The sequence below is a fragment of the Mustela lutreola genome, chromosome 6 (assembly GCF_030435805.1).
Source record: "Mustela lutreola isolate mMusLut2 chromosome 6, mMusLut2.pri, whole genome shotgun sequence".
NCBI classification, from domain to species: domain Eukaryota; kingdom Metazoa; phylum Chordata; class Mammalia; order Carnivora; family Mustelidae; genus Mustela; species Mustela lutreola.
In genome coordinates this window covers 54,220,141-54,237,727 of record NC_081295.1, presented here as the reverse complement: position 1 = coordinate 54,237,727, position 17,587 = coordinate 54,220,141, and the positions used below count along the sequence as shown (strand labels likewise).

Genomic DNA, 17,587 nt, shown 5'->3' with positions numbered 1-17,587 from the left:
AGGGTTTATCAGAATCTCACCGTGTTTAACATTCCAGAGAAAATACCCAGGTTGCTGGTGATTGGGACTCACCTTGCCTTGACTCATCAGAGCTGATCACTGTAATAAATACAATGTCAAAACAACCACAAGGAAATAGACTATAGTCCCTTAAACATAATATATCTAGAATGAACAATACAAAGGGAAAAAAATACAATGTTCTGTGGTAGACCCATATGAGTTTGCAGTTCATAGAGTCCCAAGAATCAGCAATAATTTAATCACTATCATTATAGACATCGCAAGGTATAATTTACCAAGAATTTCTTGCACATTAAATGTTTTACAAGCAATTATATTCCCATATTAAGTGCTTTAGTACTTTCTATTCTCACAGAATAGTTTACAGGCTCTTCAAAAAGCCTGGTGTGTTTCACGACTTAGTAAGTTAGGTTACAATTAGATTAATGTCAGGTGATGTCGAAGAAAATGTCCTAAAGTTTGGGAAAACTGCATTATGTGGATTTCAGGATCTCTGACAAAAGAAAGTAAATTATGTCTTAAACCTGTCAGAACTGAAAGCCTTATCAAGCTCTGAGAAGAAAGTTCATCACCCTCTAGCTAAAGCTGCCATTTGTGTTAGGGAGATAAGCAAAAAGGCCCATGATCATTTACGAGCAAGGTTGTTTATCTCATATTATTTAGAGTCATAGAAACCGAAAAAGCAACAGAATTATCCAACAGTCGCAAACCGGTTATATGACCTGGAAGGCACTGCAAGATACGACTTGGAAGAGTTAATGTTATAGGCAAATGCTTACGGTCAGTTAAGTGTTGAAAGAATATAAAATTCAATAAACAGCATAGCAAAGATCTATCTTACACTTCACATACCTAAATAAGAAAAAGAATAAAAAGAAATATATTACTATAGTGATAAAGGTGGCTTGATTTAAAGCCATTTTATCTTTTTCATCTTCTTCCAAAAAATTTACGCTCTATTATTTGCATATGTGTGTTTGTACATTTAGGTAAGTATATGTGTCCATATGGTATGTATATATTTATGCACACCACAACCAGAAAGAAAATGAATTTTTAAGTTGTAAGTTACCTAAGAATTAAGTTTAAAGCTAAAACTTATAAGGTCCCAAGGACCTTTAGGATAACCAGATACATTACTGGATAGGTAGCTTGAATGTAATGTCAGCAGTTGGCTTCAACATCATCAGGACTAGATTTAGACAATACGGTGTGTGATTCCAAGAGACGGCCTCTTTCCTGGCAATGGAGGGGTGTGTGTGTGTGTGTTTAAGACAAGTAGCCTAGACCTGCTAACACCATACAGACAGACTGTGAGGGATAGAAAGAAGAATCTTGCATCTAAAGTAAAAGCAGAGCTTAGGGCGTTGTCAGATGCCAAAGAAACTTGGACAGAACCCCTGGGCTAGGGTTTTTCTTGATGTTCTTCATTCAAATAAGTCCATTTGATCAGGAGGTCCTCATCACTCCCCATAAAATGATTCCAAATAAAGTAACAAAAGTGTGAATAGTAACAAAAGTGCATCTCTCCGTAATTTCAAATAAAAAATGCATTTGTGATGAAGAAATGCATTTTGTTAATAATGCCGTAGTGTCTTCCAATAAGGTGAGGGGGGTTTTGTTTTGTTTTGTTTTTTTAACATATAATGTATTGTTTCAGGGGTGCAGGTCTGTGAATCATCAGTCTTACACAGTTCACAGCACTCACCATAGCACATACCCTCCCCAATGTCCATCACCCAGCCACCCCATTCCTCCTAGCCCCCTCCCCTCCAGCAACCCTGAGTTCATTTCCTGAGATCAAGAGCCTCTTACAGTTTGTCTCCCTCCCGGATCCCATCTTATTTCATTTTTCCCTCCCTTCCCTCCACGAGCCCCTGCCCTGCCTCTCAAATTTCCAATAAGGTGTTTTTAGCAGATATTTTCAAATATCTTGGTTCAAGAGTTGCTGTGAAAGCAAGCCCTCCGCTATAGCCATTCTCATGTCCAAGGCAGAATTTGAATGGCCATATGCTCTGTTGGGGAAAGCAGGCCTGTAATACGAGGGTTGTATGCACTTTCAAAGAAACAGATCAGCTTTTTGACCATTTGGGTCATGATATCCATGTTGGGGAGGAAAAAAAATGGGAGCAAATGGTCCTCTGCCCAGTGAACGGGGACAGCAAGGAGAGTGGGGAGCCAGAGCCGGCAGACCCCGGTGGGCACTGAGGCAGCCCCCAGGCGGGACTGCTCAACAGCACATGCCTGTCTATGTCTGAACAGGAAAGGGACACCTTCTGCGATGGCTCTGTAAAAACATGGCTCCTTGCAAGACTGCTGCTATTTTCCTTCCCAAAGTGGGAGCCAGGCGCCCCGGCTTCTGGGGGCCCTCCTGACCCACCCCACACGGGCCAGTTTCTCTTTCTTCATGGCTCCCTTTGTGGTGCTCCTGCTTCCAAAATTCAAAACAATTTGGAAGCATTAAAAAGGCTCCGTTCTTTTCCATCAAAGGAGCCTAGCACTTTCAGGCATATTTTTAAAAAGTCATTCGTGTAACTTTCCCTTGGCTCCATAGAGAAAAGGTTCTCTTGAAATTCAAAGTGAGCTCAATTTATTTTCCAATTAATTATATTTCCAGATCTGAAAAGAAGATTATAAAAAAGAACAAGAAAAACGAAAAGAAAAAAAAAAGCACTGTTTACTTCACCAACCCCAAGCACGGAGAGTCAACCATGAAGTGCTTTTTGTTCTTTTCTCCCCTAATTGCCATACCTCCAAGAAGCCGGCCTTTAACATGCCATCAGTCATCCGCAGGGCACATCAAAGGCCGGCTGGTCCAGCCCAGCGCGGGGCTTCTCGCTGCGGTGACACACTTTCATTTCGGGCGGACGGGCTGGGAGGGGCCGCTTGTGTTTCAACGGTGGGGCCTCCCTGCAGAATTCAGGAAGTGGGTTTACTCTATCTGTGGCAAACATCAAGTTCACACGGTTTCCAGCGCAGCCAGCTCCATGGGAGGCTCTGCGGGAGTGGCCCTGGGTAGGCACCCACCGTGCTGTCCCCATGCCCCCCAGCCCCCTGGCTCGCCACACCTGACCGTGGCCTTCCTCATACCTGTCACCTGAGAGCGCATGCCTCAGCCCCCATGTGCAGGGCATTTCTGAATGTCCTCTAAACCTGAGATTAGGAAACCATCCCTGTTTTAGACAGAGGACTGCTTCCAATAGAAGGGCCTCTGGGGTGATTACCCCTCTGTTACCCCTAAGCTGAAGAGCTGATGCCTATCTTTTGATGATGCTTGTTTTTTGGTTTTTTGTTTTTGGGGTTTTTTTGTTTTGTTTTGTTTTTTTCCCAGTGGTAAAATTTGGCTCCACTTCTGGTTGTTGCTTAACTCGTTTGCATTTCTTGCACCTAACCTCTGCTGGACCAGGCTCAAACAGGGCCAGATTGATGGGAAAAGGGCCCTTTGGTCAGCATAGAGTGAGCCTTCCCTTGGATCAAGGGAAGGTATGCCCACACCAGCTCAGTATCAGAACAGACTGCAAGCCCGTGGTGAGTTTGGGGTATTTTGCATATGGTTAACCATGCTGGAGGTCATGAAGTGAGGCCTCTGTCCTCCAGTGCAGCAGCTGGGTTTACACAGTATTTCCAGATTGTTTATTTTGGGCGAGAGCCAGGGCTACATCGTTTTTCCATTATGCCTGTTTGACAGATGAAGAGAGGTGGGAAGAGAGACTTCAGGGGGCAGGTCTGTGATTTCCTTTTTATTTACATTAGAGGGACTTTTGAGAGTTCTGAAGATTATGAACCAGTCCAAACATAATGTCAAGGCAGCAGAGGTAGAGAGAGCCGCTGCCTTTGCAAAAATGTCCAGATCTCAGGCAGGCAGGCAAAATCCGCCTGTGACCTCAGCTTGAGGCCCTACTGGGGGCACTGTGCCTGTCACACCTCAGCCTTGCATACAGATGGGCTACTGGTAAATTATATTTATCATCACATCCAAAAGTTAAACTCCTAGTATTTGTTTAGGAGTGCCTTGGGAGGGGCAGCAAGTTGAGAAGCTGGGCCTCAATGCCTTCAGTGGCATACGGTTCTGTGTAGACAGATGCGATTGGTGCTAAGTGTGGGTGTGTGTGTCTAGGGGCACCATAGAACATTTTCTTTACAGTCTATTCCCTGAAACACCAGCTTTCCAGAGAGGCCCACCACCCCACCCCCATGGCCTGCCCTACGTTCTTCCACCAAAGAGCATTCAAGAGTGGTCACAGAGCCCATGTTCAGATCATATCCACAGCAAAGCCATTGGAACGTGGGTCAAGTGCATGGGCTCTGAATATCTTACTTCTAAGTGAAACATTTTCTTTCACAAATGGAGAATCAGCACCAAAAAAAGGACCCAAAATGATGGCAATTGGAGTAATCAAACAGCATCAATATAGTAAAATTAGGTCACATGGATGTCTTGTTGCTCCAATAGAGTTTGGGTTTCTTTACTTAATGACTGTAGTAAATAATACACATGACATATATTCATGAGCTACAAGGTTGTGATTGTATTATATGTTCCTACATAGGTGTTTATGTTTGTGGCAGATGTCCCTTATCACAGTATTCCTGAAGCTTCCATAAGTATATGTAAGCCATCTGTCACCATAATAGAGCGTTCTCCAATAAAGTGGCTAAGAAAAGCAAATACCACTACCTTGCTAGAGCACCCTGTGATCCCGAACCCCTGTATCAGCCCATCCTAAAGAAATCTGATTTCTAGACATGGAAAGTTTGCTCATGAAAGACACTCAACTATTGAAAGAATTTAGCAAAAACAACACAGGTACAGTCAAAACCAAAATTTGCCCTTTGGGTTAATCCAGTCTTACAGATGGATTTAACATACAGCTTTCAAGTCAACAAACCTTTATTGACGGTCGTTATGTGCCAGGCGTGGAGCTGGGTGCTAGAGAGCTAAAAAATGAAAAAGACACAGTCTCTTTCAGTCTGCAAACATTTCTGCTGGCTTGCAAATTTCTCACCAGATCCCCCCAGACTTACCAAAGCTTAGACTTAGAACACTCAAGCCCTTCTTTTCAACCCATCCCCTTAATGCCAGAATACACACAGGGCAAGGAGAAGTGGGTGGTTATAGATTTCCACTCAATTTGGAAATTAACAGCCAGTGATGGAGCAAAAAGGCACTGGGCTGGGAATCAGAAAGCCTGCTTTCTAGTCTCAGGACAGTCACTTACTGGGCAGACAAACAAGCAACCTTGTGACCTCTCAAGCCCTCGGGATCTGTAGGAAAATTGGGTTGCTCTGAGGGCTGTGTGAGGCAATGAAAGGCCATGGGAAAACACGCAAATCCACGGAGCTCTATGCAAAGAAGGGCACGCTATTCAGATAAGCTGTGGGGAGACACTGAGATAGGGGTAGGTTGGTCCTCTTTATATCACTATCTGTAAAGCTTTAATAATGCGGAAAGCTCACTCAACTCAGCCGTCTCCCTACTAACCTCAGTATTGTCTTGGATTTTTTTCTCTACTGGCATTGGATAACCAACTATAACTTTATGTTATCAGGGGTCAGCGGTATAAAAAGACCCCCATTCAGGGCCATAGTGACTCTGTAGGGGTCTCTATGAATTCTCAGGGAAAGTAGAGTCTGGGAGCCAAGCAAAGTCTGTCCCCACCTAGTCCTGACTCTGGGGTGACTTCAGTGTCTATGAGGAAAAAGAATCTTTATTCTGCTCTTGAAATAGAAAGGTCAGAGATTGGTTTTGGTTGATTGGTTGTTTGGTTGGTTTTCCAACCAACCAATGCCCACTTTGAGGAAATCTTCTGCAGTTAAGAAAATAATTAAGGGGATGGGACGCCTGGGTGGCTCAGTTGGTTGGACGACTGCCTTCGGCTCGGGTCATGATCCCAGGGTCCCGGGATCAAGTCCCACATCGGGCTCCCAGCTGCATAGGGAGTCTGCTTCTCCCTCTGACCTTCTCCTCGCTCATGCTCTCTCTCACTGTCTCTCTCTCTCAAATAAATAAATAAAATCTTAAAAAAAAAAAAAAAGAAAAGAATTAAGGGGAGTCTTTGGCCACGCCCTTAAAGTAAATAAGAAAAATGGAAACAAAAATCAAAAACATCCTAAAACCACAGCTTCTCTTTGCCAAAACATATTGATTAATTAAAGGATAGGAACAGGAAAACACGACTTGGCCAGCGCTATCATTCCAAAAAGGCAACTGGACTGCAAAACTAAACACAAAATTATAAACCCCAGCGGGAGATGAAAAATCCCAAATGTGAGGTAGGCTGCTTCCTGCTAAGGACCCAGCATTCATGGGTCTCTTGGGCATTTTCTATTAAGAATATTCAGATATTGCCTTTGTTCCCACTTGGCTATGTCTGCACCTCACAGGCACAGCCGAGCCTTCTTCGGGTCTGACAAAACCCCCTTCCTTCTGTTGGCTTCTTTCACTAGCTCAGGAAGCATAGATACAGGGCGCTGTGTGTCCCTAGGTCTGAGCTGTGGAAGTACAAAGACAGATGGGGGCCACCCCTCTCCTGAGCAGTCTCAGCATAACAAGCTCCATCAGGAGAACAGCTAGATGAAATGGTATGGATGTTAGGGCAAAAAGTCCAGGGAACATTTTTTAAAAGTTTCATAGTTCCTCAGAGGCCTCCTAAGAATTTTCCCCTCTTTTGGCTGAAACACACACACACACAAACCTATCCCTTACCCTCAGACTTGAGCAGATCTTCATGATCAAATAGTCAAATAGTAGTTATGAGAGGCCCAGCTCCCCCAGAGTATTCCGGAGACAAGCACATGAGGCTGGGTCTCTCCGCAAGGTATTTCTGACCAAGGAAAGGAAATGCTGACACCATGGAACCAACCAGAATGAAATGCCCCATCCGCTCCCAACATGAGCAGGCTCCTGAGGAGGGATTCTCCCCTAAGACCCATTCAGCCATAAACGATGTGAGGAGTCAAGAGCCTGGATGCAATCATCAAACTGTCCAGACCCAATTGCTGGCTTTTCCAATCACCAGCTGTGTGAACTTAAGTTACTAAATTCCAATGTCACATCTATAAAATGGTGATAATAGAAGAGCCTCCCTCGTTGGGGTTTTTGTAAGGACCAAGCACATGTTAGAATTCTCACATTCTTCACGCTGAGAAAGCTCTCTCAAAAATGCCTATTGGTGACGATGCTCATAATGATAAAGTCCCATTCACTGCTCATAACTCCCATGTCTGGTGCAATAAGTTTATTCAATAAATATTTGCAGGGGAAAAAAAAGAAGGATGGCCATATTGGACACAGGGATGAGGCCTCCTTGAAGCCTTCATTTTGACCTAGAGCACTTGCTTCCTAGGTTCATGAGAGTCAGAATTTCAAAACCTTTAAAGCAGAAGCATAAAACCCAAACTTTTATAGCAGCCAAGGAGGTAACTGTCAAGAAGGAACTGGCATTTGGGGTCTGGAACAAAATGAAGAACACTGTTCTCTCTCTCGGGGAAGGAGGTGGGCAGCCATACTTAGCTCTAGAAGAATATTGCCTCACTTTGATGGAAGCCAGAGAGCCAGACTTCCATGTGAAATAGACCAAGTCTTACAACAAGTAAGTCAAGTTCTTTAAAAAAAATACCTCACAGGCCAAATAACACAGCCTTCCCGTCAGATCTCGGGCTGCCTTTTTGCTGTGCCTGCTTTAATAAAAGGAGCCCTGAATTTGTCTCCTCCCTCTGAAATGTCCACCAGTGGGGACCAGATACATGGGCCCCATGAAGTCATCTCTCAGTTCCTGCTAGTGTTCAAAGGATGCTCATGGGTAGGTCTTCACTTCTTGATGATTACAGTCGCCAGTGTATGCCCACCTAATGAGGGCTACTTGACTTCCCAAAGGATGCTAATAATAAGTATAGATTTTTAAAGCATGATTGTTTTGTGGCCGAAAGAAGAACAGTCTCCAAAAAAAATCCTAACAACTTCCTCTAGAACTGCTATGATGGCAATCTGGAGAGAGGCTGATTCCACAGTTCACGTAGCTTTGTTTTGTTTGGAGGGAAAGTCTGGCATTTTGCAAAAATGTGGGACACTTAGCAATGGAATGACTTTTCCATAGCACTGATTACTGTACAGCAAGGCACATAACCATATGTCTTTGAAATGTGATTTTAAAAATTCTCGACTATAACAGGGCAAACTTCCCTGTAGTCTTTCCATGGGAAGGTGATAATTTTCTACAGGCTCATGAAGGCTTCACTGGTTATGGCCCAGTATTAGTGGAAACCTCAACATGAATGGAGGTCCAGGCTCAGATTCCAGCTCTGTCGATGACTTACTAGCAGTGTGACCCTGGGCAAGTCATTTATGCATCCAGACCTTTTATCTCTCCCATCTGCAAAATTGGGGGCCAGAACACCTCAGCAGGTTATTGAAAATATTAAATACAATAACATGTCTGTGGGCACCCTCCAAACCTCTAATAGGTGTCCATGTCATTGTTGTTTGAGTCTGACCTTTGCTTCTCCTCTCACAAAACAAAGCTCTTAATTCTGACCATCCTCTGGAAGTATCGCTAACCTTCCTTTGAAATTTGACAGCTCTGTGGAAAACAAAAGGGAGGGGAGCTGTAATCATTTCATATAAACTTTTGGTTTTGTGTCTACAGTGGTATGAAAACTAAGGGTAGAGGGTTGGCTGACACCACCAGAGAGTGAGGAAGGGGGGGAGAGGGAGGCTAAGCCCGCATCCAGGAACACTGACATTGAAAGGACAGGCAAGGAAAGAGGTCTGGCCATGGGCGGTGGGGGGGGGGGGGGTTGAAAGGGAGCAATCAGGAGACTAGGACACCATTGTGCTCATTCGATGTAGCCATTCCTGTAAAAATACACCACAAGGGATCAGGATTAGCTGGGACTGTCACCATCGCTGGCCACATCAGCTAATTAATGATGTAGATACACCCTGGTTCTTTCCCCTTGTGCTTGAATGATACACTGTTACTTCTGACAGTTAATCTGCTCTACCCATCCACCAAATGGCCCATTGTCATCTCTAGAGGAAAGCATGCAGGGCAGAGAGTTTGGCTGTGATGAACGAGGAGTAGCTTTATAGCAACTGACCCAATTACCTAATCCTAATCGAAGAAGGAAATGTGTAACTCCTTTAAGCTATCATGTTTTTAAATCTTCCAACATTTTACTGGTTTGATGTTAATAACCCTTTATAGCAAGTCAACATTTTACGTCCCAATTTATCTTGAAGAGTCGTCTAAGAAGTTACCTGGTTCTAGGATGAAAATTCGGTGGACACTTTTCTTGGATGGTTTTGTGGTCAGTGATTACACTTGATGGGTATTATTTTTAGGAAAATTGTGTTTCAACCCTGCAATAGAACAGATCCCACATGACTTATTTACAAAGATGTAGGCTCCGCAATGCTAACTCCCTTGGGTCTGCCCCCAGGACAGGGTAGGAGGGCCTCCTGTCTAAGTTCCAGGCACTGTTAGCCCCTCTCTTTTCATAAAATGTAAATACAAGGCCTTCTGTCTTTGCTGTTGCAATGTATATGACTACAGACCGGACCAGCAGGTAAAATAACTAACTCCACTATTTATCATTATACCAGGGCTAGTACTTACTAGAATGAACAAGATATATGAAAGATTGTAGAAGGAAATGTAGTCTTGATTTCTTGATTTCTTTAAGAAACGATTTCCTGCAGTCAGGGGTCCTTAACAGATCCATAAAGGCCTACGATACTCATATGTGAGCCTAACCATCTTCCCGTGCATGAGCTTTCATCAGGTTTTCAGGAGGGTTAAAAACCTCTACTTTGGAATATATTCCCAGATCAAGCTTGAGTTGAGCACCTGGGATAAGCCATTTTTCTGTTACCCAGAAAACTCATAGCGGAACATACACAAAGGGTGTTATTAAAACAATGCTGACTTTGTCACAGTTTTTTTTCTTATGAAAATTCACACAAGATATTTCTCTATGTTTTATAACTAGGAGTAGATGGCAATAGATTATTTTGAATGAAGAGCAGTTCACAATGTTAAATTCTCTGTTGGTTGTTAGAAAGTTTAGGGCCAAACTCTCAACCCACCTCCTGCCCAAGTGCTTAGGACTTCACAATGTGCATATGATGATACTTTTTAAAAAAGGTTTTATTTATGAGAGAGAGCATGTGCGTGTGCAGGCAAGATAGAGAGCACGAAGCAGGGGGAGGGGCAGAGGAAGCAGGAGAAGCAGACTCCCTGCTGAGCAGGGAGCCCCACTCTGGGGCTTGATCCCAGAATCCTGGGATCAAGACCGGAGCTGAAGGCAGATGCTTCCCTGACTAAGCCACCCAGGCACCCAGATTTTATGTTACTTGATGTTGGGGTTTGGGGGACTAATAAATAACACCCATATCCTCCAGCCTGGGTTCTTAACTAATAGAGAAATAGACAGTGGAGACAGGTGGAGATCCAAACGTTAGCTTTATTCCCAGCTCAAGCTAGGTGTGAGAAAGCAGCCATGTGTGAGAAGTGGGCTGGTCATATTCATCCTGACTTAGACAAACTTGCCCACCAAGTCACAGGCGTGTTTAGAAGCCCTCACCTTCTCTGCAGGAAGGTGTGAGGTGTTGGCAGACGGACACACTCTTTCCAGAGGGGATGGTCTCTCAACCCCTTCTCCAAAATGCAGAGATACCCCTCTGGCCCTGGTACCCGGCCCACCTCCCTGAAAGAGGGGCTGGGGAAAGAAGCAGGAGCAGTACTCTAGGGAGATCCTTCCAGATAGGGAGGTGGAAGCCATTACCCCCAATGCCGACCTTCCTTCTGACCTTTATTCTCCCTTTGCCCGGTGTCCTTAGTATTTAGCTCTTTGCAGCAGATATATTTTTGTAAAGTTTTTTACATTCTCTTTGGACCGGGTTGGCCCATATAAGTTAACTAAAAAATTTATTTGAAAATCACAGGAATCCTAATATTTTTTATGGTATGAAATAAGAAAAGGCCACAAAATTGAGAGTGCTTCAAGAGGAAGGAATTGTAGGAGTCTGGAAATAAGTGAATTATGTTTCTTGCGCCTTTCAATGTTGAACTTTAAATTCTTGTGCTTGCCTGTCTTTAATACCAGTTTTTTAAACTCTGTGTTTTAAAAACCCATAGGGATATGCATATTAACATGACTCACCTCAGATTAGCTGTAGTTAATATCTGCAAAGAAGATAGATAGATGTTACATCATAAACCTATTTTAGAAAAGACTATGCCAAATTCTTCAGCCAAGATTCTAGAACTGATATATCCAAACGTGTACTGTACCTTGCAAGACAGTCAATTGGAAAAGCAATACCCTTATTTCAATGAGGCCATTATTCTTCTGCAAATTTTATTAGAATTGCTCTTGGAGGCTTCAGAAAGTATCTCGAGCAGTCAAATTTGGTGACAGAAAGTTTTAGTTAAAAATAAGTTGATAAAAGAAAATATCATGGCAAGTATTCATAATCTTGGGTTTGGCAATGGTTTCTTTACTATAATACCAAAAATATAGGTAACAAAAGAAAAAATAAATTAGTCTTCATTAAAATCAAAGACTTTTGTTCATCCAAGTTAACTATCAAGAGACTGAACAGACAACCTACAATCGTCCCCTCGGGAGGGGACAACCTCCTGAGGAAATATTTGCAAATCATTTCCCGCTATCTATGCAGCAGCCTATCCAGAACATACAAAGAACTATAACTCCACAATGAAAATATAAACAATCTAATGTCAGAATAGGGACAGGAGTTAAATACAACATTCTTCAAAGAAGATGTACAAATGACCAACAAGCACATGAAAAGATGCTCTGTGTCATTAGTTGTTAGTGGAATGAAAATCAAAACCACGTGAGATATCAATTCACACTTAGTGGGATGGCTGTAATTTTTTAAATTAAAATGACAATTATAGAAGATTTGGGAAAATTGGAGTCTTCGTACATTGCCAGCAGGCACGTAAAGTGGTCTTTAAGAGTTTAACAGAGAATTACCATAAGCCTGCAATTCCACTCCCAGATATATGCCCAAAAGAATGGCAGTCAGGGACACAAACAAGTACTTGTATACAAATGTTCACAGCAGCACTCTTCACAATAGCCAAAAAGTAGAAACAACCGAAGTGTCCATCAATGGATTGATGGATAAACAGTGGCATATCCATACAATGGATGAATACCGTTCATTCATAGAAAGGAATGAAATACTGATAAATATACAGTGTGGTTGAACCTTGAAAAGTTGAAAAACCTATGCTACCTGAAAAAGCCAGACACAGAAGGGCATACTGTATGGTTCCATTTATATGGGGTACCTAAAAAAGGCAAATGCATAGAGAGTAGATTAGAGGGTACTTGGGGAAGGTTATAGGGAGTTTAGTGTGTGCAGACTTTCTGTTTGGAGCAATGAAACAATCTTGGAACCAGTGATGATGATTGCACAACATTATGAATGCAATTAATACCACTAAAATGTACATTTTAATAGGGTTAATGTTTTATTATATATGTATATATATAACATTTTTGTTAGGCATTACATGTAAAATATATAGAACATTGTATATAGTCATTAATATAAAACTTAGCAGATTTTAGTTTTAACTGACCACAACTTTAAAAGCATTCAAAATTTATAACTGTTAACATTGTGTTTTAAGGACTCTACCAGTTCTTCCTCTATTTTTCTTGACAAATGCCCTGTTGAAAGAATGAAATGCAAATAGATTTTATATCAAGTTATGCTCTCAATAATGTATGTTAATACTGCAAAAGAAAAAGAAAAGAAAACAAGATGATTAGAAAGTGGTGAGAGCTTTTTGCCGTGCTTCCTCCTGAAAGTAAAGCCCTTGATGTGTGTAATAGGAAGTCAAAAGGGAAACCGGGTAGATTTTGCTGTTTAGAATTGAATAATGGTCAAATTACATAGTTCACATCCCGTGCAAAGAGACGTTCAGATCACTTATGTTTCGTCAGCCCATGTTGATATTAACACCTAGGATATGGGGAAATCTTTCTAAATAGTGTGGGGAACCCATTTTTCCCTTCTATTCTTTGCACTCAGAATTTCATTCTCTAGAGCTGCCAGAATTAGGCACATAATGCACGGCTTCATCCTTCTTCCTTTTGAGACAACTGCTCATGTGCAACCCCGCTTCTTTTCCAGAGCATAGGAAGCTTGGAAATATGACTGTGACCGTGAAGAAGACTGTCCCCTCCCCCGAGGCCGTGCAGATTCTCTACCAGCGAATGAGATACGAGTATGAGTTCTACCACTATGTCAAAGAGCAGTTCCACCTGCTGAAGCGCAAGTTTGGACTGAAGTCCCACGTCAGCAGCCCCCCTCTGAGGCCCCAGTTCTTTATTCCAACTCCACCAGAAACCGAGGAGCCAATCGATGACGAGGACCAAGATGACGAGAAGTGGCTAGAAGATATTTATAAGAGGTGATGCCAGCAGTGTGTTGCCTCCACTGGCCATGTCTCCCTTTTCCAGAAAGTTCTTTTGTCCAGGGGGAAATCCTTAAGGGACTAAATGGATGCTCGGCTGCATTAAAAAGAGCAAAACATTCCCACATGTTGGGGGTCACGGGAAGATGCCCGGTTTTGCGGGTCTTACTTGTCTAGCGGCGTTGTGTCTTCCTGGCCCTTGGGTCCTTTCCCAGGTACACTAGATGGCACCATCACTGGGCATCCCATCATAACATAGCTATTCCCTCTAGCATAATGAGAGGAGGGGGAGAAATAGAGCCCATAGCCCAGTAATTTATCATTTGTAAAATGACTTGTAAAAATATTACCTCAGTGGTAGGAAACATCCAGACATACCTATTTCAGTAGAAATACAAAACCACTTCAGAGACCAGCGAATCCACTCTAGAAGGATCTAAGAGGAGAAAAGATAAGACTGGTAAGGACCTCAAAAGGGAGGATGCCCCTGGATGAGTAGTTTCCACCCCCATGGGTAGAATTCCGCCTCTGGTCCATCTCAGGGGACACTTTCACCAAGAGCAGTGTACTTATCTCTGAAAGAACGAGTCAGCTGGGGCCACATTCAACCCATCCAGAGCCTTGAATACCTTTCAAGGTCAAGGAACACGGCAAGCTCCATTGAGACTCTCTTTCCAAGCACCATTCTGACAGATTTCCAAGTAGCGTAGCAGGGAAAAGAATTTGTTTGCCATGTAAGGAAGAGTGTAGGCGAGACAGACCAACACTGGAGGTCACAGGACATCAGGAAAATGGTCTGGTTGTGTTCTTTGCACCCACTATGAAACATGTCTCTCCCCAGCATTGCTTTCACTGGAAACCCAGAAACACTTAAGCTCTGGCATTTGAGGGCTATGGACAGAAGTTCTAAGCCTGACCACAGACGCTGCATAATCTACCAGGCACAGCCCTGACCCAGTTGGGTCCCACAGTCACAGGCATCTTTCACCTTTGGTCCCTTGAGAGGTACCTGGTTTGGGTAAAAAAGGGGTCCTGAGTTCTACACAGGCTGTTGTAAAACCGCAGTCCCATTTCTTAGGGAAGCAGCTCTTTCCTGAGAACCTTAGTAAGACAGCAAGAAGAGAAGAAGCAAGAGCTTCTGGTGAGCAATGGCCAGCTCTCTGAGTAGGTGTCTCCCCACCAAGTGGTCTTCCACATAGCTGTGGGGCAGTTCCTTTGCTCCAAATTTCCCTTCTCCCCATTTCTCTACCAACATCTTGCCACGTCTTCAGATCTCATGGGTCACCAAGAGCAGTGTACTTATCTCTGAAAGAACGAGTTGAAGAACATTGAAGTTTTCATCTTCAACGGCTGCCTCCTCCCCAGCCCTGGATATACATACCTTCCTGCCTGGATAACTGCCGGCCAAGCAAGAAGCAGGGGTGCAGGTGGCGATGGGAGGCAGGATACTTGGGTCAGATTTTGTCTCCTTCGTGTTTTTTCCCCTAGAGCCAGCCCTCTCGGAGCCCTAGCAAAGTGTGAGTCGGGAACACTTAACAGTAAATAAGACTGACTTTACACAAGCTACACATTTTCTACTTTGGAGAAACCAACAAGTCTCTCTAGAGTTTTTTCTTCATTCACTAAAACTGGGAAGTTGCCAAAATAGAAAGCAAGTCCTTTGGGATCTGTCGAGTGAGCAGTAAAGCTACTTAATCGTGAGATGCACAGTGAAGGCTCGGACCACAGAGGCACCAAACCCAGCACTTGGCCACTGGTGGGCTCCTTTCTGCCTCAGAGAACTGGAGCAGAGTCATGCTTGAGAAAAATGTTCTTAGAAGAGGAAATATCCTTTGTCCTGTGGAGAGAGACAAGGGCCCTACCATTAGGCCTACCTTAAAAAGCAACACAGAGAACAGCTGTCCTGTTAAAAACAAAAACAGGAATGACTGCCTGGTACAGGGTGAGGCATTTCTATGAAATTGCATCTAGAGAATGATAATTACTGGTTTACACAAAGTGCAAGTTGACTCCCTGAACATAAAATCGAATCGGCTTCGTGGTCTGTGTCTTTGTCAGAACATCAGGACCACTGGCCATCTTAACAAGGTGTCATTCTCTTGGGAGTTCCCACGAGCCCTTCCACCTGGGTGAGGCATTTATGGCCAGCAGCGCTCCTGATAACATCCCAGCAAAAGAAGCTGACGGATTCACTTGTAGGGCCTTACTGTTACTTTGTCCCAACAAATAGCCTCTAAGTCCTAAAAGTTAAGGCACTCATCACTTTATTGGCACACATGACATTTCTTTGGCCCTGAGCCCAACGCAGTCTGTACTTCATGAAATATATTGTACATTTTACATAGTTTAATTTAAAAAAAAAATACATTTTAAGCTGGTTGATCTTTGACTGCCTTATTTATTATAACCTTTCAGCACATTCCAAGGTTTTAGTTACTCAGGAAGGAGTTAATTAAAATGATTTTTATTTTGGTCTGATGGATGTTTTTTAAAAGGAAAATTATTATGAACCTTCAGCCTACTTTCCTGGAGTGCCGTAAAAGTGCTTGTAAATCTCTCTCTCTCTTTTTTTTTTAAGAAGAAGAAAGAAAAAAATGGTGTTTGACATGGATGGAAACTCAAAAATATATATGGAACTGAAACATTAGCTTAGCTAAAATAAAAGCAATCTGTGTTTGAGATGAAGTGTTCCTTAACTTATTCATTATCCTTATAAATAAATGAATATAAATAAGTTGAAATTTTTTTCCCCGTTCTGTTGATAGCTAGAAATAAAGTGCCTCCCATTCTTCACAAAAGCACCCTCTGCCTTCTTCATGGGCCAGACTTTTTCCATCAAGGTGTGACTTTTTTAGAAAGATGTATTTTTTTTAAGACCATAAACTCTATTCTTATAATTGGATGACACCAAAAAAACTGGCTGAAAAAATGAACTAGACGTGAGGCCTTCATTCATCTGGGTGTGTGTATACAACCCAGAGCGGCTGACTTTACCCCCACGTGCCCTGGTCGGTTTGGTGTCAGGTGGTTCAGCAGAAGCTTCAGGCCCCTGAGGGCGGGGGTCTCTGCCGCACACAGCCGAGGAAGGATAAGCCACAGCACGCCTCTTAGCATGCACTCTAATCTCTTTGTCTGACATGTAGAGCCTCAAAACCTGGGTGATTCTCACCTCCCAAGCAAGCTCTTTTGATCCAGAAACACTTTCCCTGTGAAATGTCATAGCTGCATCAAAATAGACTTGCAGGGCCACCTGGGTGGCTCAGTTGGTTAAGTGTCTGCCTTTGGCTCAGGTCATGATCCTGGGGGTCCTGGGATCGAGTCCTGCATGGGGCTTCTTGCTCAGGAGGGAGTCTGCTTTTCCCTCTCCCTCTGCCCCTGCTCGTGTGCTCTCTCTCAGTGTCTCTATCTTGCTCATTCACTCTCTCTCTCTCAAGTAAATAAAATGTTTTGAAAACGGGGGAGGGACTTGGAGAGGGTCAGGGAGTCCCCAAGCTTTCTAGCTGTCAGACACCACATGCCAACTACATGCGGCTATTCTGTAAAAGGAAAGAATCGGGATCTTGGTACTAGATGAAAGAAAAACCTATTTCGGTAATAAGCTGCTTTAATGAAGAGTCTGAATCTCAACAGGTGACAAGTGGTTACATTTATCATTTAATTTGTTCTGTAACTTGATCACATGATATTTTACCCCAAGTGATCTTTATTTTTTTTTTTAAAGAAACAACTTTTGCCTTTTTCTTTTTTTAAGATTTTACTTATTTATTTGACAGAGACAGAGAGAGGGAACACAAGCAGGAGGAGTGGGAGAGGGAGAAGCAGGCTTCCCGCTGAGCAGGGAGCCTGAGGTGGGGCTTAATCCCAAGACCCTGTGATCCTGACCTGAGCTGAAGGCAGATGTTTAATGACTGAACCACCTAGGTGCCCCCCACGTGATCTTTAAAGACAAAAGTACTGAACAAACCCAGGTCATACCCTCCCACCGAGTTGTTGTTTGGTCTGAAATTCTTCCTAAATGTGCTGTCACCTACAAGTTCAGCCAGTGAACTATGTGCCTTGAAGTTTGGGGCAAATGGTAGGATTTCTCAGAAGGCAGACCGACA

At 43.1% G+C, this 17,587-nt stretch overlaps 1 protein-coding gene across 1 annotated transcript in view; it reads left to right on the top strand.

Annotated features, from left to right (window-relative positions):
* UST (uronyl 2-sulfotransferase) overlaps window positions 1-16,163 on the top strand; it is a 297,576-nt gene extending 281,413 nt beyond the window's left edge. The window contains exon 8 of the mRNA XM_059177294.1: window positions 13,202-16,163. Within this exon, the coding sequence (XP_059033277.1) occupies window positions 13,202-13,485 (284 nt within the window). The 3' untranslated portion in view covers window positions 13,486-16,163. The remainder of the gene's footprint in view (window positions 1-13,201) is intronic.
* The last annotated feature ends 1,424 nt before the right edge of the window (window positions 16,164-17,587 follow it).